The sequence below is a fragment of the Zeus faber genome (genome assembly GCF_960531495.2).
Source record: "Zeus faber genome assembly, chromosome: 14".
Taxonomy (NCBI): Eukaryota; Metazoa; Chordata; class Actinopteri; order Zeiformes; family Zeidae; genus Zeus; species Zeus faber.
Genome location: NC_137200.1, coordinates 17,461,528 through 17,488,726, shown reverse-complemented (window position 1 = coordinate 17,488,726; position 27,199 = coordinate 17,461,528). Strand labels below are relative to the sequence as shown.

At 43.9% G+C, this 27,199-nt stretch overlaps 2 protein-coding genes across 5 annotated transcripts in view; both read left to right on the top strand.

Moving 5' to 3' along the window:
- st6gal1 (ST6 beta-galactosamide alpha-2,6-sialyltranferase 1) overlaps nucleotides 1-8,521 on the top strand; it is a 29,441-nt gene extending 20,920 nt beyond the window's left edge. The window contains exons 8-10 of the mRNA XM_080013668.1: nucleotides 1,407-1,508; nucleotides 2,016-2,190; nucleotides 3,916-8,521. Coding sequence (XP_079869794.1) covers nucleotides 1,407-1,508; nucleotides 2,016-2,190; nucleotides 3,916-4,187 — 549 coding nt within the window. The 3' untranslated portion in view covers nucleotides 4,188-8,521. The remainder of the gene's footprint in view (nucleotides 1-1,406; nucleotides 1,509-2,015; nucleotides 2,191-3,915) is intronic.
- Nucleotides 8,522-12,040: 3,519 nt separating this feature from the next.
- LOC307239700 (trafficking protein particle complex subunit 14-like) lies at nucleotides 12,041-23,787 on the top strand (the record flags this gene model as incomplete). 4 transcript variants are annotated; one of them, XM_080013223.1, is made up of 13 exons in its annotated part: nucleotides 12,041-12,209; nucleotides 14,223-14,566; nucleotides 17,746-17,841; nucleotides 17,924-18,053; nucleotides 18,172-18,258; nucleotides 19,276-19,396; nucleotides 20,949-21,093; nucleotides 21,324-21,406; nucleotides 21,831-21,982; nucleotides 22,110-22,246; nucleotides 23,135-23,213; nucleotides 23,320-23,434; nucleotides 23,631-23,787. In XM_080013223.1, the coding sequence occupies 13 exons, from the start codon at nucleotides 12,041-12,043 to the stop codon at nucleotides 23,785-23,787; spliced, it is 1,815 nt and encodes a 604-aa protein (XP_079869349.1). The 4 variants fall into 4 exon arrangements, with proteins under 4 accessions (XP_079869349.1, XP_079869347.1, XP_079869350.1 ...); XM_080013221.1 differs by having other exon boundaries at nucleotides 14,193-14,566; XM_080013224.1 differs by having other exon boundaries at nucleotides 12,041-12,219; nucleotides 14,263-14,566.
- Nucleotides 23,788-27,199: the final 3,412 nt, after the last annotated feature.

Genomic DNA, 27,199 nt, shown 5'->3' with positions numbered 1-27,199 from the left:
CGCCTCTTCATTCAGTACAACTTCTGGCTTTTATATTTCAGCCAATTTTAGCGATGTTTTGATCTTTAATTGGTATGTGTGCACATATGTCACCTTAATTATTCTATAATTTCAAGAATAACATATTTTCACATTGTGTTTGGTATAAAAACCTTAAATGTTGTAATGGAATGTCATGTTATATTGATGGTGGAAAGAATAACTATCCTAGTCGTATAACAAAAACTGCTAATAATATATGACAGTTAATGAATAATTACACAACTATACAGATACATATATATTTTTTAAATTAATTTGTATGATATAACATGAAACAAGAAATACTTCTGTTCTGTTCAAAATGTTATTTGTTATTCCTCGTGCATTTCTTTTTCCGCCATTCAAATTTGCACTCCGGGGGGCAGGGGGTGACCGCCCCCCCCCGGTCGTGTTGTTACTTAATGTTATTACCATACCGTCCGCATTATTAAGTGACACGTTTTTTGGATAGTTTTTAGATACATGACAGGATTATCCTACTATTGTGTCTACTTGTAATTTACAAAAATAAATAAATGAAATGGGCTCTCCGGCGGGAGGCGGCTCCCATTGTCCGCAGAAGCGGCTCCTAGAAACGACACATCACTGCACGGCAAGTGGGCGCTGTGTGAAAAAGGATCTCCCGTTCACCACGCGAACAGTGTTAAGGCACCGAGCAAATGACAAAATATATACGTAGAATTAAAAAAAGGAGCAATTTCACTTATTTTGGAGAGAGAAACTGATCCAAAAATCGCAAGAATCCATCTTCAAAACGAAACGTGGCATCGGCAGTGTCGAGGCTTTTCGTATCGATCTGCCCGCCCCTGCTGGTCGTCTGGTCCGCTCAAGGACAAGTCCTCCCATTATCCAAATCACATACTGAACCGCACGTGGAAATAGCGCGGCACGCCTCCGGTGCGCTCTTCGCTTTCAGCCCGGGACGTGGGAAGAGGACGAGACATTTAATCTGCTGCCCGCACTAATGCCGCATTTAGCAGGACTTCCATCAAGAAGGTGTGACTCCCTGCTGTTTCTGGACTATTTCATGGTAACAGAATGTACATGCCGATGAACGAAACACTGATAATGCATAAAACATCTCATATTTCAGGAAACCTCCGGTGAAAATAGGATGGAATTACATTGTAGTTGTGCGGACTTTTGCCTTCGGTAGTCTCTCTGTCCGCAGATTTTGCACGTAAAATGGTGTAATCAGAGGCCCCAACGCCTCCGATTTGATCTTTTTTCTTGTCGGTCGTCTCCCACGTGAAGCACGGTGGGGACCGCTACTGTAACTGAGGGAAACGGGTTCGGTAAACGGACGTGAGCCGACCCCGTTGCCGTCATGGTCATCGTCCCGCTCTCCTCCCCGTGTCCGGCAGGTGATGGCGTCCGACGACCACCGCTTCCTGTCCAGCTCCCTGTACAGCACGGGCGTTCTGGTGGGCTGGGACCCGGCCCCCTTCTCCGCCAACCTCTCCCAGGTGAGACGTGAGGGGGAGGCTTGGGGGGGGGGGGGGGGGGGGGGGGTGTCGGTATTCGGTATTTTCCATGCTTTATTAATCCCTCTGTGTTGGGGGGGGGGGGTGAGTACTCGGTACTGGATATCTGACGTATCTAGGAGCGCTGGGCTGCCACGGGCTGCCACCAAATGTCTTGCAGGTTAGGATTACTGCACGTCAGGGTGGGCACTCCCGCCGTTGCCGTGGTCGGGGGGGGGGGGGGGGGGAGTGCCCACCCTGACGTGCAGTAATCCTAACCTGCAAGATATTTGGTTTTTATCACATTAATCAACTACGATCGCTATTTAAGACGGCAAATGTCTGAATCCCGTTGTCGGCGAGGGAAATCTGCCCGTTGTGGAGGAGCTAGGCCTTTTCGTTTAAAAGGGGGGGCAGGCGCCGCACCTTCAGTCCCCATGAGGCTTCGAGCCTCTTGGACGTCGGTTATCGCGCTGAAACCGTGGCCCCTCTCTCTCTCTCGCCCCGCAGTGGTTCAACAGGACGGACTACCCCATCTTTGTCCAGTACCAGAGGTACCGCCGGCTGCACCCCCTGCAGCCCTTCTACATCCTGCACCCTCGCTTTGAGTGGCGGCTGTGGCAGCAAATCCAGGACAACATGGCCGAGCCCATCCAGAAGAACCCGCCCTCCTCTGGCCTGCTCGGTACGGCGCGTGATGCCCCGACTAATTGTACTTTTCATGTGGGACGCCTCTCACAATTTAAAGAGGAACTGGAGGGAAAACGCTGCTCGTGACGACACTGTGTCACCGCTGCCAAAATATTTTCGCGAATCCTCGGCAACACTTGTCACCATACATTTAAGGAACGTCTCTCGAGTTTTCAGCTGATAGAAGTTCCTGTTTTAAGAGAGTCAGACGCACACACACAGACAGCCACACAAACCCTTCTGTAAAGAGTGGACGGACTGTACGAGTTCAGATGAAATCGGTTTTAAGATTTATGAAAAAAGACTTTAGTCATACACGGGGGCGGGTTCTGGAGTAACAGCAGCAAAAACAGCGCAGTCCAGAAAGAGAAATGTAAATGTAAAATGTAAATAATATAAAAATATCACGTATTTTCACATCTATCTACATGAAGTTGACACGGAGTAGCACTGTGCTACTATTAGCACTAGTGTAACTAGTCCACTGTTGTAACTAGTAGTTGATATGGGTAGTAGCTGCGGTGTAGCAATAATGTCTAATACTGCACATTATTGCTACACCACTTACCCATAGCACATGGTATCACAGCAGCGTTACAGCACGTGTAAAATCAGTGATTATAGTAGTATTAACTACATAGTAAGTAAAGTTTATATTATCATTTACATCATTTACATCATCATTTAGCTTTGTCCAAAGCAACTTACAATTACTACTTTTAATAATGATGTATAATACTGGGTATTATACCAGCTATTATTTTATAATAATCAAATATTGTATAATATAGTCCAGTATTGCATGAAATAACATAGTATAATGATGATATTGTACCATGGTATGGTACAATATATTATATTATAGTATAGTATAGTATAAGTATAGTATAGGATAATATAGTATTGCATAGTATAATGTAATATGGTATAGTATATTATAATAGTGTAGTAATATAGTATAGTATAATATAGTATAGTATAATATAGTATAATAAAGTATAGTTTAATATAGTATAGTATAATATAATATTGTATAATATAGTATAGTATAGTATGGTATAGTATAGCGTAGTATAGTTTAATATATTATAGTACATTATAATATAGTATAGTATATAGTATAGTATAGTGTACTGTATAGTATAGTGTATAGTATAATATAATATAGTTTAATATAGTATAGTATAGTTTAATATAGTATAGTATAATATAGTTGTTGCAGTTTCTCCTACCACAGGTTCTAAAGGGCCCTCACTGAGACACAGAAGACGAAGGGCTGTGAACACCAGTTTATTGTAGAGAGTGGGCCAGTTGGAATTAGCCCAGGAGCAGACAACATGTCATCACAGGGCTCCTCTCCTGACTGTGTCCTGAGTGTGTGTGGTTTTACCTGCTGCTCGTAGACCAACCAAGGGGCAACAGGTGTGCAGCCACTCTGATCCAATCACCTAGATCCAGGTCAGATGTCGCTGCTGAACCCAGACCGTCCCCGCACCACAATAGTATAGTATAGTATAGTATAGTATAGTATAGTATAGTATAGTATAGTATAGTATAGTATAGCATAACCCAGATAAGGGCTGTATTGTAAGTGTCCATAAAACAGTCCATGTTAATAATAATCAAAATTGTATTCTGAATATCTGAATGTAAGTAAAAATGTGGAAAAGGAAACCCATTTCAAACCCCCAAACTCACCCTCTTCCCCCTCCTCCTGCAGGCACCGTGCTGATGATGTCGCTGTGCGACGTGGTGCACGTGTACGAGTTCCTGCCGTCGCGCCGGAAGACGGAGCTGTGCCACTACTACCAGCGCTTCTATGACGCGGCGTGCACGCTTGGAGCCTACCACCCCCTGCTGTACGAGAAGAACCTGGTGAAGCGCATGAACCAGGGCTCCGACCACGACATCTACACCCAGGGGAGGGTCACCCTGCCGGGCTTTGGCAGCCTCAACTGCAGCCTGACCCCTGGAGGTCCCGCCAGGTTTTGAAGGACATGGAGGAGAAGTTCACACACTGGGGCATTCATTGCAGGGCATCTCGGCACACAAATACGACACACACACACACACACAACCACACACACACACACACACATGTACACACGCTCGTACGCAAACAAGCAAGGGTGGAAGTAACTCATTACAATTATCCACATTACTGTTGTTGAGTAGACTTTCTGTCCACTGCTTTGGGTGGATCATCGGACCCCTACAGAGTGAAGTCTAGGCTGCTCTGGACATATTGTTCAATTATTTTCAATAATCAGATTAGTTTATGTTCAAAAACTAGCATAAATATATATGGACGCAGCAATGCACGGGGTCCAGGTTAGTCGCAGCAATTGCACCAATGTGAAAACAAGCCAAAAAATGGAAATAAACGATAACTCATGTACTACTACCAGACGTAAACAGGAAACCCCCCAATTAACCACAAATCACTTCAAACTCTTGCGAACATTTCAGCTTTTTTTTTTTTTTTTTTTTTTTTTTTTTTAATGTCACCAAAAATCCAGATGAATGTGAAATCACATGGATTTGTGTTCTAGTTGTAATCTGCAGTCTACTGAGATAAGCCTGCACTGTCGCTTTCAGAGTTTAGGTCGCCACTTGATGATGTGATTTCTCTGCTGCGCTGAGTTCGCACTAGACAGAGAGAATATTCGCCAATAATAGTGACGAATGCAGCCGTGGCGGGAATCCTCTCTTTTGCAATGCGGACACAGAACACAACGCAACGCAGGGAGCTTGTATGTTGACGGGTGTGCGACCGGACCAGACTTTCATAAATGACCCACCTGCGCAGATCCTGGTACACAGCATCACCTGCTGCTGTCCCACGTCTCGACCTGGTGCAGATCCTGTGCGGAGCAAGCAACACACCCCAATGGAGTCTAGAGCGCAGCGCGCACCGCGCCCAAAGCAAAAGCCCCCCCGGAGCCAGAGCCCTGCACATACAGTATGTGCCATATTGGACGATGATGTCACAAAGCGCTCTGCTTAACCACTCCGAGCGCCAGACACTTTGACTGGTGATAATAGCTAGAAGAATTAAGAATCCGAACAAAAGCAATAGGGTTCCCGCCCTTCAGGCTGGGCCCCTAGTAATGACCTTGACTACTCTACAGGGGGAACTTGCTAATCAATTTTATTTCATTTGAATGGGATGGATCAACATTTGACTGCTCACTTAAGCTGCTTTTGCACATGAAGTCCGGACAATTTCCGGATAATGAGATTATCCGAAGATTGTGCTTTCACACATGTAGCACACAACCAGGGATTGTCCGTGTCAAATGCATTCACACATACTTGAAATACTCTGTTTGGTTTAGGCACGGGGCGGAGCCTAGGTAGAGCGTGCAGGGGGCAAGACGTGACGCAATGACGCATGACGCTGCAGTGTTTTACGACTATCAGTTATTGTGACATTTTTTGCGTTGATACCCCATGTGTTTGGACGTGTCCGCAATATTATTGTATATTATCATCTTCCTCGTCCTTGTATGTTATGGCTGTAAATGATGGATTATAGGTTGTCTGCCGGTCTGTAAAACGTTTTAACGTTTCTTAAAGCCAGTTTGACCGTCGTCAATGTTGGAACTTAGAAGGCATAAAAAGCTCTGAAATTTTGAGTTTAGGAAGTCTGCATGTCATCAAAAGTCAGGTTCCTCGGCATGCCTTCATACTTTCCATATTTCAGTTTTATTTCAAGCAGTATTCAAGTTTCTAAACTCGTACATTGCTTCAAAGCACATTCTGTTATAGGACAATACTTTTTCTTTTCATAACCCTTTATATCAGTGCATTTATTTATTGCTGTTCCATGTACATTCAGAACTCATCAGCAATCTATGCTGCATATCAGTGGGAACAGTGGAGCTGATCTCCCTGCTTTGTCAGCTTTTCCAAGTCTGGTAGAATTTCTTGTCGTGGAAATCCACAGCATGGCACGCAAACGTTTGTCCTTTAGCCTGGATCTCTGCTTGGACTTGTTGATGCTCGTGACTGAGAAGGTTTGCTCGCAGACGTAGGCGGATCCAAACAGCGCCGACCTGCTTTGGACCAGTCGTCTTGTGTTTGGATACTTTGCCTCGCTCAGAGAGGCGTAGAACGCAGGCAGGGTGGATGTCTCAAACTTGTCTCTGACTGTAGAGTCGCAGGAACGTAGATATTTAATATTTGCTAATGTTTTGACACAGCAACCCCGCTGGAAACAGCTGAAGACACACTGGAATGTGTATTGGTACCGGCAGGGGGGCACCTGTCTCTCCCCTCGCTATTTTTAATAGGATAATGGCAATGGCTGGAGAAGCTGATCATTCCACGTACTAAAATTCAGATCTTTTTTATCACGTCATGATAATAATATCTAATATATTCTGATTGTGATGTAGTAATATATAATATAATCTGATAATCAGTTGAAGCTCTGGACGGCACGCTGAGACGCGGCGCAGGGTCCAAGCTAATCAGCGATTTCGAGAAGAGTTTAGATTTATTTTGTTTCCTGGTTTTCTTACTTGTACGGAAAAGGAAAAAGGCAAACGCAACCAAGAGAATTGGAGTGGACTTTATCTCTCCTCCAGCGGCACGACGGTTCCCGTGCCGGTTTTCCTGTGTTATTATTTTAGATGTATTTATTTTCGTCACTTTCCTACTTCCGCGAAACAAAACATTTTAAACCCAACGAAGGGACGGTCCCGCTGGGGCCTCGGATCGGGGACGGTGGATCGCGTTGTGGAGAGGGCGTGATCTCCGCTCAAGCTGCGTGTCGCCGCTCTCCGTGTCTCCAAACAAAACAAATTCTAAAAGGGTTTTTATCTGAGATGCATTTCTTTTCCTCCGTTTCCTCATCGGACGAAACAATCGCGTCACGCACGTCTCCCCCCCCCCCGTGAGCGGCGGCCGACGACCGTCGAGATGTCTCGCGGTGTCTCCATTAAAAGTCTCAACTTCAGGAATCGCGCCCACACAGTGTCGCGCGTGAATACGATTTGCTCGAGAAGACGCTGCATACTCCAAACGTTCTTCTGTGGTGTTTGACATCAGGTTGTATGAGGTATTTATCGCCCCCTACTGTGGCCTGGAATGCTTATCTCAGCGTTTTAAATCGCTTTTGCGTTCTCGGTTTGCCCGCACTCAGTTCTTTTTAACGGGGGGAAATGAGGTTTCAGAAGGATCCGTACACGCGTGTTCAGGGCCCGAGTTACTTTCCACCTCTGCAAAACAAACGCTCACCCAAGAACACGCAAACACACACGGAGGAAACAATGTCGTCACGCTTTCACACCCGCCTCCACACAAACACACCTGACCCCAGAGGCGTCCCGGACTGATACGCGTCCGAGTCCTCGGCTTGAAGCGCGAGTTCCAATCCATCCGATCCCATCCGTTGCTTTTACCAAGCAGATATGGCTCTTTGTTACGATTTTTGTGTTACTAACCCAATAAAATGTAACCCAATACCCATAGTGGCAACGTGCATTCCTACAGCAACCTCCCCAATCTACTGATAGACGTGCCTGCTTTTACGCTTTTATGAATGCAGGAACACACACACACACACACACACACACACGCACACGCGAACACTCACTGTCCCACAGAAAGCCTGTGCCTCTTGTCAAGTGTAAATATATTGTAATATTGGTCATTCCAGTGTGTTTTTCCCTAATGAATGTATTTTGCATGCCAGCTTACACACACACACACACACACACACACACACACACACACACACACACACACACACACACACACACACACACACACACACAGAGCTATCTGCTATAGCTCCATGTGCACATATTCTTACAACATGCTCCCAAACACCATATGGTAGGGGTATTCAAACTGTGAGCCCCCCAACAAAGGGGTGGGGGGTGGAGAAAATGAAAACAAATTAAGTTAAAGCAATAAATAAACAAAATACATAAATAAATTAAAATACATTTTAATTATTATATTGAAGTCTTTGAAATCCTGGAGGGGTGAATACCACTACCATATGGTACAGTGTAAATACTATAAATTATTTCTACTACCAATGCAATATGCAATCCATTTTTCCACAACTACTCGTGTTTTGTTTTTTTGGGGTTTTTTCCACATGGTATTTACAAACATCCACAAAACCTAAAGCACTTTGTCAACATTTTAGAGTCGAGATTAGATATAAGTTTAAGGGAGAGTTTGATAAAAACTCTGAATCTACTGTCCAGGAAATGTATGCTGTATCTGTCTTGATTCATAAAAAAAACATACATCACCGTAAACAAATGTATGAAACTTTTTTTTGCAAAGACCAAAGAGATATTTTGTTCTCGTCTGCATTTAAAATATGAGTTTGACACATTCACCTGTAGTCTGTATTTTTTCTGGTTTGGTACGGGTCTAGTTTGGGCATTTTGCTGATCGACTTGATTTAACTCATCGTTTCAGCCTATTTACACTAAATCTGAATTTTGGGAGATTCCCAATTATTAACCAAAAATAAAAATTTAACAAAAAGTTACATAAAAATGTAATAAAATATACAAATATCCGAAAATAAATTAACAGTAAAATAAAAAAATTGGTTCTATTCACAGGATGGGTTATTTACAGGTATAAATTATAGTTATAAATTATTCAATGTATTTACTAAGTTGTTACAATTTGTATAGTGCTTGCATGTATATTTCATTTCATTCAATTGATTCATTTAAAATTTCCAAATTTTTATATCCACCTGTATATACCCATCAACTCAATCCTGAAGGTGCCACAATGATAAAAAATAATGAATCAAAGAATAAATACATATGGAAATATAAAGAGGAATAAAAACTATTGGAAATACAGAAAAATATAGAAAAATCTGGAAATTAATAGAAATAGAAATTGGTGTGAATCAGAATTTATTACTGCTTTATTCATTTCCCTTTTTCCAAATTTGTATCTTTATTTTCACATTAATTTGGTCATTTATTTCCAAGTGTCTTTATTTCCAAATATATAATTTGTAATTAATTTATTTCCATATACATTTCTTTATTTATTTTCATATATATTTTTACTTTTAAAGTATTCAGCATTTATTCAGCACAAACTGTCAGTCAACCCGTTTTGCCCCACCCATTAATTCCAAGCAGGTGCTGCGTTCGCGACAACTGGAAACTGGAAAACTTCCTACTTCCGCTGAGGAAAATGACCGGCCCTCCATCTCATGATTCTGAGACAGAAACCAAGGACCGAGTTCCCGAGTAAATGTTGTTCTGTGACGTCACTTAAACGTAAATCACCAACGTTGCGTTCACGGTGAATGGCGTGGGGAAGCATATAATGAATGGTAGGAGGTTGGGAAGTTTCCCAGTTGTCGTGAACGCCGCATGGCTTACGGCAGAATTTGAGCAAGAGCTGAGAAGTGAACTCAGACAAGCTCTTTCAAAAGTTGTTTGACAGTTTGTGCTCGTCAGGAAAAGCAGAAATAGAGAAATATATACGGAGATAAATGGATAAATGTAAAAAATGTTTTATGAAAATAAATAGACTTGTATATGGGAATAAATCAATCAATAAATAAATAAATAAAAAATATAAATATATATATATATATATATATATATATAGAAACAGATAAAGGAATAAACATAAAATTGGAAAAAATTATTGGAAAAAATAAAAAAGTAATAGTTAGAAAAGTAATAGCTCTTTTTTACTCCTCTTTATATTCTCATGTGTATTAATTTATTCTTTTATTAATGTATTTATCACTGTAGCACTACAGGATCCCATACAGTGCACTGCCCTTTAGCAATAATAATTGTTAAAGGACAGTGCAACGAACACACACTAAACACAAAGTGCCCGAAAAGGTAATAAAGAACCAAATGCAATAAACAAGAAAAATGTAATTATATCAGAATAAGAATAAATGGTTTTGGGTTTTTTTACCACCAGATGCATTTATATGTACAGAGAATTTGTCATGGTCAGGATACAGACGATTAGCATTAAATAATAATAATAATAATAATAATAATAATAATAATAATAAGGACATTTAATAAAAAGTAAAGTAAGAATAAAATAAAATTGCCAAACATACACAAAGAGCAGAAAAATACAAAAAAAAAATAGTCAGATGTATAACAATATACAGAATATACAAATGAGAAATGGATAATTTATTGGTATGGGCATATAGGGTGTGAATTATAAATTATCGTTAAATCAATGATCTACATTTTAATAACCCACACTTTTATGAGGTATTGTATGATGTTCATTAGTTCATTGTTTAATTGAGGTACATACTTAAATGAAAGACTGTGGGAGGATGGCTCTAAAACAACATTGGACGGATTATTCATTGTACCGATCACAGACATGCAGGAAAAAAATATCTGTAAAGCAATTCGACAAGGAAGCAATGCATATTGTATTTATTTTACATACATTAATGCATATTGATGTTAATGCTATACGTACAGTTGTTGTTTTTTTATTAACTTGTTTTTTTTATGTATTCCTTTCACAAAATACATTTTGGCAATTATAAAATAAAACAAAAACAAACGAATTTAATGTTTGTGTGGAAAAACATGGAAAACAACAATAATAATAATAATAATAATAATAATGACATTTAATAAAAAGGTAAAGTAAGAATAAAATACAATTTGCCAAATATACACAAATAGCAGAAAAATACAGAACAAAAATAGTCAAATGTATAACTACACAGAATATACAAATGAGAAATGGATAATTTATTGGTATGGGCATACGAATTTAATGTTTGCGTGGAACAACATGGAAAACAATAATAATAATAATAATAATAATAATAATAATAATAATAATAATAATAATAATAATAATAATAATAATGACATTTGATAAAAAAGTAACGTAAGAATAAAAAAAATTGCCAAATATACACAAATAGCAGAAAAATACAGAACAGAAATAGTCAAATGTATAACTATACAGAATATACAAATGAGAAATGGATAATTTATTGGTATGGGCATACAAATGTAATGTTTGCGTGGAACAACATGGAAAACAATAATAATAATAATAATAATAATAATAATAATAATAATGATAATAATAATAATGACATTTGATAAAAAAGTAACGTAAGAATAAAAAAAAATTGCCAAATATACACAAATAGCAGAAAAATACAGAACAGAAATAGTCAAATGTATAACTATACAGAATATACAAATGAGAAATGGATAATCTATTGGTATGGGCAAACGAATTTAATGTTTGCGTGGAACAACATGGAAAACAATAATAATAATAATAATAATAATAATAATAATAATAATAATAATAATAATAATGACATTTGATAAAAAAGTAACGTAAGAATAAAAAAAAATTGCCAAATATACACAAATAGCAGAAAAATACAGAACAGAAATAGTCAAATGTATAACTATACAGAATATACAAATGAGAAATGGATAATTTATTGGTATGGGCATACGAATTTAATGTTTGCGTGGAACAACATGGAAAACAATAATAATAATAATAATAATAATAATTATGATTCTAATAAAAAGACCTCACCACGTCCCACCACAGATGTCACCGCAGCATCATCTCCTCACAGCATCCGCTCTTCCTGTCACGTGGGCTCTCGCCGCAGCCAATCAGCGGTGAGGGATGCGAGGGGCTAGGCGGCGGTCCATCCGTTCGCTCCGTGGACGTCGGCCGCGGGAAGGGGAAGGCGACGCACCCGGAGCCGAGAAACAAGGAGCCTCCCCGGTGCAGGACGCCCGGGCCCCCCCCCCTCGCTGTAACACCGGCGCGTTCCCCGCCTCTTCCCCGGCGACATGGTGCAGATGATGGAGTCGCAGTGTGAGTATTTCATGTATTTCCCGGCGGTGCCCATCTCGGACCTGTCGGACCCGGCCCGCTACAGGAGCCTGCCCCGCCGGAGCCACCTCTACCTGGGGGAGACCGTGCGCTTCCTGCTGGTGCTGCGGTGCAGGGACGCCTCCAGTGGGACTCCGTGCGATCCGGGCCTCGGTGAGGATGCGGAGCTGGACGGATAGGACTTGATAGAAGAGAATATATTTTATTGCCATTGTTTGCAATGTGTTATCCTTCGGTGTTCTTTGGCGGTTTGAGGAAGGAAGAAATGAAGGAAATGGGGGGAGGGGGTGAAATAAGGAAAGGAGGGAGGAAGGGAGGAAAGGGAGGGAGTAGGAAAGGAAGGGAGGGAGGAAGGAAGGAAGGAAATTAAGGAATGGAGGGAGGGAGGAAATTTAGGAAGGAAAGGAGGTGGGATGAAAGGGAGGAAGGGGGACAAAGAAAGGAAATAAAGGAAGGGAGGGGGAGTAGGAAATTAAGGAGGAAAGGAGGAAGGAAGGAAAGTAAGGAAGGTAGGAAGGGGGTGAAGGAAGGGAGGGGCAGGTAGGGAGGGAGGAAATTAAGGGAGGAAAGGAGAGGAAGAAGGGGAGGAAGCAAGAAAATGAATGAAGGGAGGAAATTCAGGAAGGAAAGGAGAGAGGAAGGAAAGTGAGGAAGGGAGAGGAAGGAATTAAGGAAGGAAAGAACAGAGGAAGGAAGGGAGGTAGGTAGGGAGGAAATTAAGGATGGGGGGGTAAATTAAGCAACGAAAGGAGGGAGGGAGGAAAAGAAGGAAGGGAGGAAGGAAGGAGATGAAGGAAGGGAGGGCGAAAATTGAGGAAGGAGGGAAGGAAAGGAAGGGAGGGGGGAGGCAGGGAGGAAATCAAGGAAGAAAAGGAAGGAGGGAGGAAGGAATGGAAAGAAGGGGGGAGAAGGAAGTAAATGAAGGAAGGGAGGGGGAGGGAGGACATTTTCAGAAGGAAAGGAGGGAGGAAGGGGGAGAGAGGAGGGAAATTAAGGGGGGGGATTAAGGAAGGAAGGGAGGGGGAGATAGGGAGGAAATTATGCAACGGAAGGACGGGGGAAGGAAAGGGCGGAAGGGGAGGAAGCAAGGAGATGAAGGAAGGGAGGGAGAAAATCAAGGAAAGAAGGGAGGAGGGAAGGAAGGAAAGGAAGGAAGGGGGAGGCAGGGAGGAATTTAATGAAGGAAAGGAAGGAAGGGGGGAGAAGGAAGGAAATGAAGGAAGGGAGGGGAAGGGAGGAAATTAAAGGAATAGAGGGAGGAATTGGGAAGGAAAGGAGGGACGAAGGAATGGAAGGAAGGCGGAGGAAACAAGGAAATTAAGGAATGCGGAGGGAGGTAGGAAATTTAGGAAGGAAAGGTGGAGGAAGGGGGAAGGAAGGAATTGAAGAAAGGGAGGGAGTGATAAGGAAGGAAAGGAAGGAAGGGGGAGGGAGGAAGGAAACGGAGGAGGGTGGGGGGAGGAAATGAAGGAAGGGAAGGAGGGAGGAAGAAAGGAAAGAATGACAGAAAACAGAAGGAGGGAGGGTGGAAAAAGAAAGGAGGGGGAAGGAAGGATGAAGGAAGAAAGGGAAGGGGAGGAGGGAAGGAAATTAAGGAATGGAGGAATTGAGGAAATTAAGGAAGGGGGAAGGAACGGGGCAGGAAGGGAGGAAGTAAAGAAAGGAATGAAGGGAGTGCAGGGAGGAAGGAAGGACAGGAGGACAGAAGGAGGAAGGGAGGGAAGAGGGGGGGGTGAAGGAAGGAAATTAAGGAGGAAACAGGGGAGGGGGCAGGGAAGGAATGAAGGAAAGAAAGGTAGGAGGGAGGAAGGAAGGAAAGGGACGACGGGAACGGGAGGAAGGAAGGAAATGGGGGGATCGAGGGATGGAGGAAATTAAGGAAGGAAAGGAGGGAAGAAGGAATGGGGCAAGGAGGGGGGAAGTAAAGAAAGGAATGATGGAGGGGCAAGGAGGGAGGACGGATGGAAGGAAAGACAGGAGGACAGAAGCAGGAGGAAAGGGGAAAAGGAAGGGGGTAGGGACGGAGGAAGGAAGGAATGAAGGACAGGACGACAGAAGGAAAGAAGGAGGAAACACCGCACTGTGGTTTATTTTCTGTGACCTTATCAGCGCTTCCCTTGTCTCTGTGTCCGACACCAGGGGTCGGCGAGGGCCCGGCGGCGGGGCCGCCGCCCGGCAGCTTCGGCAGCGAGACGGCCGGCGGGCGGGCCTGGCGGGAGCTGGCCGGCTCCCTGTGCGCCGTGGCCAGCGTCAGCCCCGGGGAAGGCGGCCGCCACCGCTCCCACCACAAGGACTACCCGGGCGGCGGCGACGAGGGCCCCGGGGAGCCCGAGGAGGATTACATGGCGGCGGCCGAGGCGGCCATCGCGGCCCTGGGCAACCGCGTGGACCCTCGCTGCCGGGGCTTCAGGGAGTGCAAGCCGCTGCTCATCCACAACACCACTGGCAGCGGCGAGCGGGAGTTCCGCAGGGCGCCCGTCCAGGTGAGGGCCACGGGTACAATAGGTTTGAGTGGAATAGAATGAAAAACCTTTATTGTCGTCGCACAATGTACAACGAAAGTTGATGTGCAGCTCCTTAAACCGTTGATTTAGCGTTCCACACACGCACACACACACACACACACACACACAGCTGCTCATACAAATAAATAATAATAATCAAAAGAAAAAAAATAAATGGCATATCAGAAGCTACTATTCTACATCGTAGCAAATACTATTGCACCTTATAAAAATAGTTTTGCAGATGTTATTGCACATTTCCTCATTGTACGGAAATAATATTCCACTTGTCCTGTTGTGTGGACGCACACACACACACACACACACACAGTGAAGGGAATGTGACTCGTATGTTTTGAATATCATATACTGACATTTAAACTACTTTGACTTCATAACATTTAAATATTCCCACTTTTATTTCAAAAACTCGATACCAAATATGTTATTGTTCCATGTTTAAAAATTCAGATCCAACAATTTAACTTGCAGATATTTGTGAAACTAAATTCAGGTATTGGAATTGGAGTGGTCAAATCCGGTCAGCGAGAAGCAAATTGTGGAGTTGAACTGTTGAACTTTTTCCCACCATTTTTGTGGCCTGATTTTTTGGGCGATCCGATATCAGGGACACGTGATACGCTGGAGTCCACAGACAGCAATCCTAACATAATTACCCCTCCCGATGTCCAGGTGGATCGGGGCAGTGTGGACGAGGTGATTTATGGCGTCGTTTGTGGATCGGTTGGTACAGTACACAAACCTCAGCGGGTCCAGGGTCAGGGGTAGTGAGGAGGTGATGAAGTCCTTGACGGGTCTCTCTCAAAGCACTTCATCACCACAGAGGTAAGGGCTACCAGCCAGTCGTCATTCAGGCAGCTGGGAGGGGGTTCCTTTGGGACAGGGACTACTGCCAACAGTTTGAAGCAGGTAGTAATAACGGACTGAGCCAGGAAGAGGTTGAAGATCTCCGTGAACAACGGTGTCAGCTGGTCAGCGCAGGCCCTGAGAACCGGTCCAGAGATTCCGTCCGGACCTCCTGATGTTCACTCTCCTAAAGCTCCTCCTCGCGCCGTGCTCTGAGACAGTGACTGTTTGCTCCTCTCCGGTGGAGGCTCTCGCCTCGGATGCAATGGCTTGTCGGCTGCTGGTAGCGTTAGCCTCAAAGCGTGCGTAGAAGGTGTTGAGCTCTTCAGCCGGAGAGACGACCGCAGTCACCGTCCTGGAGGGAGGTCACTTTGTAGTCTGTTGTGCTCCGCAGTCCCTGCCACAAGCGTCTGGAATCTGCTGGAATTGTGATTCCATTTTTTTCCTCCTTCACTGCTCTAAGGACATTGTATGATTTAACTTTATACTCATCCATGTTCCCAGTTATATGCCCTGTAGTGTACAGTGTGCGGCTGTGCAGGTCTTCAGAGCATCACGGATGGTGTGATCCACCTGTAGCTTCTGGTTGGGAAAGGACCTGATGGTCACCTTAGGGACAATATCATCCACTAATTTCCCAAATAAAACCCACAACAGAGTCCGTGAACACGTTGATGTTGTCATCAGAGCCAGTCTGCGTCACACAGCGCGTCTTGGAGAGCGGCAAAAGAAAAAATGGCGGCGTGGTCGGATTTGCCGAAAAGCGGGGAGAGACTGCGCTTTTTACCCGTTCTTGAAGGGTGTATAACAGTGGTCCAGAATCCGTTCATCCCTGGTGGGGCATGTGATGTGTTGCCAAGCGTTTGGCAACACCTGTCGGAGATTAGCGCTGTTGAAATCCCCGGCCACGATGAGGGCTGCATCTCCGTGATTAACTTGGTAGCTAATGAGGATGTCATGCAGCTCAGACAGGGCAGTGTCTGTGTCCGCCTGTGGTGGGATGTCGACGACACTGAAGCTAACTGAGTAGAACTCCCCAGGGAGAGACAAAGGCCGCCATTTGATGGTCGGGAGCTGCAGGTTGGGTGAACGGGAGCTTGTGAGAGACACGATGTTCCAGCTGTCACACCAGTTGTTGTTTACCATGAGACATACGCCCCCTCCCCTTGATTTTACAGAGTCCACTGTTCTGTACATGTGGTGAATCAAGAAGGAATCTGCTTGGCTAAATGCCGTGGTCTGGCACGGAGGGGGTCCGCCATGTTTCCGTGAGGGGGAGGATATCACAGTCCCGTATGCCTCTCTGGTATTTTATCCTGGCCCTGAGGTCATCCAGCTTGTTCTCCAGAGACTGGTCGTTGGCTAGTAGGATGCTGGGCAATGGTGAACGGTGTGACCGGGTCCTAGGCCTGTTTCTGGCGCCCCATCGTTTTTCTCGGTGCCTACTTTGCGTCTTCTGGCTGGCATGTTCTTTGTTGTTGTCCCTCTGTAGGATCGCGCTGGGACGAGTTGGTGAGTGAGAGAAAATGTACGACGGAGCACGGAGCCAGTACGTCTGTGCATGCCGCCATCAATAGGTTGGGTACAATAGGAAAGTTGTGGATTGTTATCTGGGTTCCCATCCACTAGATCCTTTACTTTTTTACGGATTGCCCTGAGTATGTATGAAATTACAACTTTAAGCTTTAAACTGTAAGAGCTGAGTACTAATACTATATGGGGCGGTTTCACAGACTGGGTTTGATCGAAATCAGGACGAAGCTTATCCTACTTAAATTTATCCAGAATTTAAAAATTGCCTCTCTGAGATGTTGCTTCATTTAAGATGAGTGAGTTCTAGACTAGAAAGTCCTGGACTAAGGTGATGAAGGACTAGTCAGCTCCGTCTGTCTGGTCTTGGTGCTGGTCTTAGTCCAGATGATCCATTTCCTCTGTTGCCAAGGTCGACCTGGAGGCCCCACGTCCATTAATCCAAAGATAAACCTGCCTCTGGTCAGGTTTCATTTAAACCTTCACTTAGACCCAGATAAGCTCTGATCTTTCTTCTGGAAGATTCTAAAATTTGTTTAGGCCTCATCTCAGACTAAATTGATAGTCTGAGACTATTTTAACAAATGACCGAGAAAGGCCTTTTCAGTTAGTCCAGATTAAAAGTGCGATTTAGTCTGCAAATAGGTCAAAATTCTCTTCTTTCTCTGGCTCATTTTTTCCCTTCATCTCTTCATCTCAGTTTCTCCGCCAGTCTTCGGCTCCTCAGCGTGTTTTGTTCTCCTCCCTCCCTCCTTTTCTAGTCTCCGCTGGACGAGCCTGTCGTGTTGACCGACGAGGTCATCTTCCCTCTGACCATCTCACTGGACAAACTACCCGTCAACACACTCAAAGTCAAGGTTTGTGTCGCCCCTCCTGTCCATCCCTCTGTCCGTCTGTCTCTGTGATCAAGTCCCTCTCTGCCATCGTTCCCCGGCTCAGGTGATGGTGACGGTGTGGAAGAAGGAGGCAGAGAAAGCCGAGGTCCAGGAGCACGGCTACCTTAGCGTCCTGCAGCAGCGCGTCCCCACTCACACCTTCAGGCACGACCTCAACACCTTCAAGGCGCAGGGTAATAACGCCACGGAGCTGTGGAATAACACACACACACAGATGTATGGTGTATCGGGAGCTCGAAGTTGACTATCAGGGACGAATGTTGCTCTCACCGCCTTCCCCTCGCTCCGCAGTCAGCACCACCCTGACCGTCCTGCCTCCGCCCACAGTCCGCTGCAAGCAGATGACGGTGTCCGGGAAACACCTGACGGTCCTGAAAGGTAGCGCTGGGATGTGGGGGGCCAGAGCCACATATGGACTAGGGAAGTTGGAATGTACCGTAGGGCTTGGCGATATGGCCAAAGATGTTAGCACGATAGGTTTTTTTATATTGATCGATGTCAAAGTTCAAAGTGTTTTATTTGTCGAGTGTACAGTACAACACAAGGTTCGTTCGGTACAATGAAATTCTCGGGGCATGACAGGCAACAACTGCGTAGTGGGCATAAAAAGATAAAATAACAAGGCCACTATAAGGAGGACCTTTTTTTATTTATTTTTTAATAAGATAAGATTTGAATATAAAAAAAAAAAGAAAAATACATACATGCGAGGAAATGAGGATAATTGTGATCATGTCGATAATTATCACAATATATATTTATTAATAATAATAATATTAATAATAATAATAATAATAATAATGATTTAACAGTATTCTCCCTAGGACAGAACCCTTAGATTAATTATGGCGTATAATATACAATTATTTATTATCAGAGCGAATAGGTGACAAACATTCAACAGAGCCAACATGGCTCTACATTAAACCCTGTTAAATAACAATCAACAAAATAAACTCATAAATATGTAAACAGCTGATTCAGATGCCTCGTTTCAAATGTTTAACCATCGGCAACCATGCCGAACCGTTTCCAAATAACCAACGTGGTATGACCTTTTTTTCGGTGCACTCATTTTCGTGTGAGTGGGGTACTCCGCACAGTTGGTCTTTCTGAGTTGTGGTGAGTGGGAGGGGCCGGGAACATGCGTCAACCACATGGTTGTTTCCCTGCTGCACGATTAGCTGTTCGCGTAGTGACTTTGTACAATTTTTTGTTACAAAAATAACTGAATCGAGAACACATCTCATTAAAGTTGTCGTCATTGTCGTGGAAGATTTTATCGAGAAAGTTTTAGCGCCCAGCTCTAATGTACTGTACAGTATGTATGTCTGTCTCTGTGACGATCTTCCTCTCTGCTCCTTCCTCCATCTCTACTCCCCACCCCCGCATCAGTGTTAAACGAGTGTTCCCAGGAGGAGGTGAGCGTGAGGGACGTGAGAATACTCCCCAACCTCAACGCCTCCTACCTCCCCATGATGCCGGACGGCTCTGTGCTCCTAGTGGACAACGTGTGGTAAGCGTGTTCCACGACAAGGGTTTGACTGACGGAATTGAAAGATGGTATGGGATTTGCAATCAAACTTTGAGAGGGACTTTTTTTTTCTGAGCAGGGGCATTTGGTGCGCAGAAACTTGCGCGTTACTTATCGGACAGGTATGTTCGGGGGCCGTTTACGGGCGGTTTCGCAGGCGGGGGTTTAATGCAGCTCAGGACAAGCTAATCCTGCTTAAATGAATCCAGAATATAAAAATGCCTTTCTTTACCGTCTTCACGTAATCATTTGTGGGTTCCCGTGTCAACCCACTGAAAAACGGCGATTGACACCTTTCCCATTGGCAGGAGAAATGCAGTTTTTTCTGGTGCGTCACGTTCGACATCGCCAACACGTCGGAAAAGGGGCGCGTCATGGTTCCAGTGTGATTGGGAACAGAACAGAAGAGGAGACACCAACGTAAACAAACAACGAGATAAAACTGTAAATCATGAAAAAAATATATATATTTTTGAGCCATTCAAAAGAATCGGATCGTTCATGAACGACCCAACACTACAGTAGAAGCAGCGGGGACCGACTTGGGCGGTGCTGGAGCGTGGAGGTTCTCCGCTGTGGTCCCCACACTCACAGCAATTCACTGTCCCCCATCCGGAAAAAGTCAACAACTTCTTATTTTTGATTCTAAATGGGATATGACATGATGGAATGATACACAGATATTCCTGTCTATTTACGTCTGACGTACGGGACTGAGACCCGGGTTTTTCCTTTCCCCCTGAGGACAAATGCCAATTGTTAGTGAGTTTTACCGGGTTTTTGGTGAAGTGGGAAAGGTTTATGAGACATTGCTTAATTTAAGATGAATTAGTTATAGACCAGGGAGTCCTAGGTAATCAGAATCTGAATCAAATTATTAATTAATAATGAAGGACTAGTCAGCTCCTTCTGTCTGCTCTTGGCGCTGGTCTTAGTCCAGATGATCCATTTCCTCTTGTTGTCAAGGTCGACCTGGAGGCCCCACGTCCATTAATCCAAAGATAAACCTGCCTCTGATCAGGGTTAATTTAAACCTTCACTTAGATCTAGATTAGCTCTGATCTCCCTTCTTGAAATCAGACTTTTTTAAACAAGACTTAGGAAAGGCCATTTCAGTTAGTCCAGATTAAACATGTGATTTTGTCTACGATTAGGCCTGATCTGTGTCCGCCAGGCCACCCCATGGAGAGGTTTGCTTGTCATCCGAGGCACACCTTGCACACCTCACATCATTTTTTTGTGGAATTCCTCCACCTCCAAAGAGCAGGTTTTCGAATGGATGACTTCCTCCGACCATGGCAGCAGCGATTGCAGCTGCAGTGATGTCATCTTCGCGGTAAACCTGCTCCGTGAGCATCCGCTGGACCGGTCCCTCTGTCTGGGTCGGCTCAACCCAAGCACCAAATTTGTTCAAAAATCAATTAAATCATCAATATTTATATTTCAGCATTACAGAAGCGTGTTCCTTCAATCCATCTCGGCTAGTCAATGACCTCACTTCCCCCCGCTGTCCTGTGCTTTTTGCGTCCCGCAGCCATGAGTCCGAAGAAGTAGGCATGGCGTCCTTCTGCAGGACGGAGAGCGTTGCCTGCCGCCTACCCACGATGCTCAGCGCTCTGGAGGAACACGACTTCCTGTTCCAGCTGCACCTCAACGACACACTGCAAGACGACAAAGAGGTGTGTGTGTGTGTGTGTGTGTGTGTGTGTGTGTGTGTGTGTGTGTGTGTGTGTGTGTGTGTGTGTGTGTGTGTGTGTGTGTGTGCGTGCGTGCGTGCGTGTGTGTGAGTGTGTGCATAGTATATATGTGGTGGGAAATGGTGAATTGTTGCTTGAGAGAAGCCCCTGCAGCCCATGGTCACCATGGTCACCGACACGTCCTACATCCTACCTCCGTCCTGTATTTTCAGGGACTGGAAGTTCCCCTCGTCGCTGTTCTTCAGTGGTCGACTCCGAAGATGCCTTTCACCAACTGTATCTACACACATTACAGGCAGGTTCTCAATGACGCACCTTTCCAAACTATGAATTCCCGTTTCAGAATTAATAAGCAATATCATCTCCAATCTCTCCTTGGATTTACCTTAAGCCCTAATTTCAGGCATAAGTAACAATATTTGAACAGCACTAAAATGCTCCCTTCTCAACTATAAACAAATGCTTTGGTACAGGCTAATGCAAGGTTAGGGTTCCACCAGGAGTGTCAAGGTGGTGGAGGTTACTGTTTTGAGCCAGTATCATCATTGTGGTGCAAATGGGAATATGGGTGTAAATAATTTAAAAAGTATACCAAACCACCACTATATCGACAAAAAAAACAAAACAATGAACCAAATCGAAAGAAAATGGAAGTGCACGTTGAGCCGTGAGTCTTAAATCTTATATAAACCTCTGTCCTTCTCTGGGTTTTGTTCCAGGTTGCCCAGTATCCGCCTCGACCAGCCTCGGTTTGTCATGACGGCCAGCTGCCCGAGCACGGTTCGGGTGAAGGAGCACTTCCGGGTCAGATACGTTCTGCTCAACAACCTGCAGGACTTCCTGGCTGTCCGACTGGTCTGGACACCAGAAGGTAGGGAATGCATGTCTGTCATTATATTATTATATTCATTCATTAATATTATTGTGAGGGTACTGGCAAAATTCCCTATGCAAACGTACAGTATGATACCAAGAGTGCTGTCGTGTCTGTTTTTCAGGCCGTGGACAGAGCGAAGACGCGACCCTGGGAGCTGTGGTGTGCCACACTCCCCTCAGTAACTTAGGCCACTGTCGCAAAGGCAGCACCATCTCCTTCACCGTGGCCTTCCAGATCCTCAAAGCGGGACTGTATGAGGTAAAAGCTCGGGCCGTTTGTCAATCCCACTGTGGCCAGATGGCCACTTCGCAGGGTGGGAGGGAGGAGGTAGACAGCAAAGACCGGTTCAACGGCGCTTGGCGTGCGTTTATTCAAACGCACGCCAAGCGGGCTTTCTTTTAATAATGTAAACTGAGGGCCGCGCAGGCCAAAATGAGAAGCAATAACGGAACAGATAAATTAGGGCGCAGGACGAACGCCGCCTTCTGGGGCTCCTGGCACCGCGGCTGGTCTCCTGTCGAGCAACACACACCGAAACAAGACAGACGAACATTGAGAAACGTGCCCTACCCCGAATGGGACCAATCAGCGCCGCTGGGCCGCTAATTCGGCCGATGCGGGGCAGCCGCGCTGCCGTCTACAGCCACGGCTTAACCACGCCCCCTGGTTGGCCACAATCAGGGACACTTGGAGCGTTCTTCCACCTCCTGCAGCTGACCGTGGCCAGTGGGCATAGACACAGCACAATGAATCAATCCCGAATCAATGCACAACACAAACTAAAATGGGTGCAGAAGATGGGCTGTAAAAAAATCAGGGACAAGGAGAAAAGATCAATAGATCAATAGAAATGTATTAATGACCAAAGTCACTCTACACAGTGCAGGGGAAGATCACTGGATTGGCACTTTCTAATGCTGTTTTTATACTCTGCTGTTCAGGCCCGGACTGGCCATCAGGTAGTTCTGGCAGATGCCAGATCGGACGGTCTGTCTTTTAGCTTTTTTGGGGCCGGTCTGGTTGTTTTGGGCCGTGTTGTCGGCTGCACAAACTCTTGTTGTGAAGCATTTCATTTCCAAAAACCCATTTATTTTCTTCTCCTTTCCCACACTGACGTCGGCCTGGCGTGCCCCCTCCTCTCTCTAGCTGAGTCAGCATATGAAGCTGAAGCTGCAGTTCACGGCCTCCGTCACCAACCCTCCCCCAGACGCCCGCCCCCTCTCCCGTAAGAAACCCAAGGATCAATGGCAACCGGCCTTTACTTTTGGTTTGCTTTGGCTGCATTTGGACTCTCCATGTACATTTTGACTGTCTTTACCGTGTCCTCCAAGGAAAAAACAGCCCATCCAGCCCCGCGGTCCGAGATCTTCTGGATCGCCATCAGGCCAGTCTCGGTCGCTCCCAGTCTTTCTCACATCAGCAGCCCTCGCGCTCACACATTATGAGGTAGGTGCCGCCATCGTGGGGTACGACCAGCTCGTCTTGTTCGGTAACGAGACGGCCGCTGAAGTGGGCAGATCTAACGTAAGGGTTTGGTTTGGCGGTGTGTAGCGCCCGGCCTTCTTTGTGCCCGTGTGATTGCGATGACGTTCGACGGATTGTTTTGCTTTCGTGCAATGTTTTCTGGTGGTGTTTTTCGCAGGACGGGCAGCGCCATGGAGCGTCGCGCTATCACCCCGCCGGTGGGCTCCCCCGTCGGACGGCCCCTGTACCTTCCTCCCCCCGAGAGGGCCGTGCTCTCCCTGGACAAGATCGCCAAGAGGGAGTGCAAGGTCCTGGTGCTGGACCCTGTCGGTTGAGAGCGACAGAGCCGGAGGAAAGCTGAAGACGCAGACTGAAAAGAGGAACTCGTTTTTTTGTTTTTTTTTGAGGAAATGAAAGAGCAGTATTGCAGAGGAAGAGGTTTTTTCGGATCGATGCAGCCAGGCCGAACATGCAAATCAGTCTAATGGACTTTTTAACATTACACAGCACTGGAACCGTTTTACTCTAGACAATTTGAGACAAGTGACAATTTGAACGGCGTCCATGGGGGCCCATTTGTGCTTGGAAGCCGTCTGCATCTCCTCCTGCGTCAACGTTTTACCGTAACGCTTGTTATAAGCGCGCAATGACACCTGTTTTCTCGCAGCTGCTGTGTACAGTAGCTTCGGTGGGTTTGACCAATGACAGCCTCTGTAACATCTGGGAAATGATCGACTGCAGTTAATGGGTCCCATCTCCTGGCAGAGTCGAACAACAGGTAATAGGTGAATCGATAGAAGGGCGATAGAAACAACAATCGACAAATCCAACATGTACTTATCAATCAGCTCATGACAACATTATAAAAAATATGCTTTACTTTCAATTGGTTGTTTAGTTATTACTTTACCGATGTGTTTATTTATTGCTTTCTGTTTATTAATTCATTTTTATTATCAAATTGTTGATTAATTTATCCATTTTATAGATTTATCCATTGGTTTGAACATTTCTTAAGTGATTTACTAGTTGACCACTTTGGCCAATGAGCTACTGTAAATCCACCGCGCCATGGTAAGCCAAATGGCTTTAAATAGATAACATGTTAAAGGGAAACTTGCAGGTTGGCATACCCAGTGATATAATGTGTGGGGAAATGATATAGCAATTTAAGAATTATTTTATTTTTTTATAACTTGGAATTACAGCTGAACAAATTTTTGTAATGCAATTAGCCACGCCCACCTGAGAATTGGACATCGCCAACTTGAGCGTGACGTCACATAGGGGAGACGGGACAGACGCTGAGGGTGTGTTTTTATTTTAGATTAAGATGTGTTTGTTTTACTTTGTTTTCTATTTTAACGAAACAAAACAAAATCTGTGTCACCAGTCCAGATGTACAAAAAAGAGGCCATTTTTTTACCCACAAACTTAGAACACCTTAATCTTTTCTTTATCGTTTCCCTTTTTAGCCTCTAAAAAAGGTTGACTTTTTTTCTTCAAACCATCTTCTCCATAAGCCCAAGATTGTAAATAAATAAAAAACTCTGCTTTAACAATAACATGAACGAGAATGACTCATCGAAAGGTCACCCGACTAATCAAAAGGTCAACCGACTAATTGAAAGTTTACCTGACTAATCAAAAGCTTATCCGACTAATCCAACGCTTACCCAGCTAATCGAAAGGTTACTGACTAATGGAAAGGTCACCCGACTAATCTAAAGGTTACCCGACTAATCGAAAGGTCACCCGACTAATCGAGAGGTTACCCGACTAATGGAAAGGTCACCCGACTAATCTAAAGGTTACCCGATCAATCGAAAGGTTACCGGACTAATCGAAAGGTTACCTGTCTAATCGTAAGGTCATCTGATTCATTGAAAGATTACCCCGCTTAAACGTCAAAAGTGTGTATTTTATTAACATCAGCAATTTTATTAATCTTGGCGTTTCTGATCAGTGACTGATTTCTGTCACCGACTGTTGGTGCTTAAAAGGTACATCGGGCCTCATGACATAACAAACAGATATGGCAGGAGATGTACTTGTGGGTTGCCGGTTGCTCACTGTTTAACTGTAAACACCTTTTTGGCCATTTGGTTCCCCTTACTGTAACTAATGTAAGCAGAACCACAAACTTATTCTTACGTACATCTTCTGTTCGGTAATTGTGGCAGGAAGTGTGAAAATGTTATTTTGAGACGCAGATTTAATTTTTTCAGATATTGAATTTGTATATTGTGATTATTCATATTTATTTATTTATATGTTTATTTATTTGTTTGTTTATTTACCCGTTCTTAAATCTTAATTGTGCAATTACTTGCGGAACGCGGCTTCATCTCCCAATATTGCGGAAAATTTGAGGAACGCTGCTCTTTCTGAAGTTAAGAGACGAGCAAACGTTTTTCAATTGAGTTTGTTTTCATGTATTTATTTTCATGTATTTATTTATCTATTTTATATATATATATATGATTTATCCAAACAATCTCCAGAATTTTTTGTAAATGTCAATGTTTTCCTATTGGTTATTTCAAAATTAGGGGAGTTGGCGAAAAGTAACTTGAAGGTTCATGGAAAACTTGGATTGTTATGATTATGATTACAGTTTACATTGTTCTTTCATGGTATTATTTATTGAAGAGAATTTTGAATGTTTCTTCTTTCATTTATTACTGAAAACTGATCAGGGGCTGTAATCTGCCCTACATCAACTCTGCACTTACAGAAGTATTGTATTCCGCTTACTCAGCTGTAATATGAATAGTGTTGTTCCTTCTATTTTAATCAGTTATAAACTCATTTTCAAAATGTCGATAGATAAGCTGCGAAGGTCCTTTTTTTTCACAGTTTGCAGAACTTTCATCTCTTCCAGTGGCTTTCTGGTTCATCCAATGAAATAAGCTTGAATTTCAAAATACAAGTTCATTTCAAGTTACAAATCATTGTTAAAAACAGACTTATGCTCAACTAACGCTCAAAACAAACAAGTAAAGAAATGTCATAATAATGATAACAGTAGAAGGTTTCATTTCCATTTCCGTGGTTGCATTGGCTGCACTGCTCACAAAAAAAGAAAAATAGGTTCAATTAATTGTATGAATTATCAAAAGAAATTAATGAATAGAGTCATGAAAAAAAATACACTTTAATATTGAGTTAATTTCATTGAATGTGATGATTGTGCTGGTTGATAATTCTTTAGAGGGAGTTAGGAAAAATCCCGTTTCAGACAACCTTTGCACAGTCACACGCACGCCCGCCCACACGCACACGCACACACAGACACACACACACACACACACACACACACACACACACACACAGGCTCCCCCATTCCGGGGGGAAATCACTCAATCTTGATTATGTGCAATATGGACGTCACCTAGGCTTACTTGAACTGTAAAATTATGACCCGCAATTACGTGAGCACTTATGGAAAGTCGGGGACAAACACAAAGGAGCGCGACTGACTCATTACTTCAGCCCTGAGAGCCAAAACGAGTTTCAAGATTCAAGATTCAAGATTTTTATTTGTCACATACATATACATACTTCCATACATATATGCAGTGAAATGTAATGCAACGCACCCGGTGATAGCACACAATATGTCCTAGGAAAAATAAAAAAATAAAATAAAATAAAAAGTAAAAAATTCCTTTCTAATAGACTAACTGACTCCTAAAACGTAATACATTAAGTGGAATACTTATAGAATAAAATAAAAAATATATA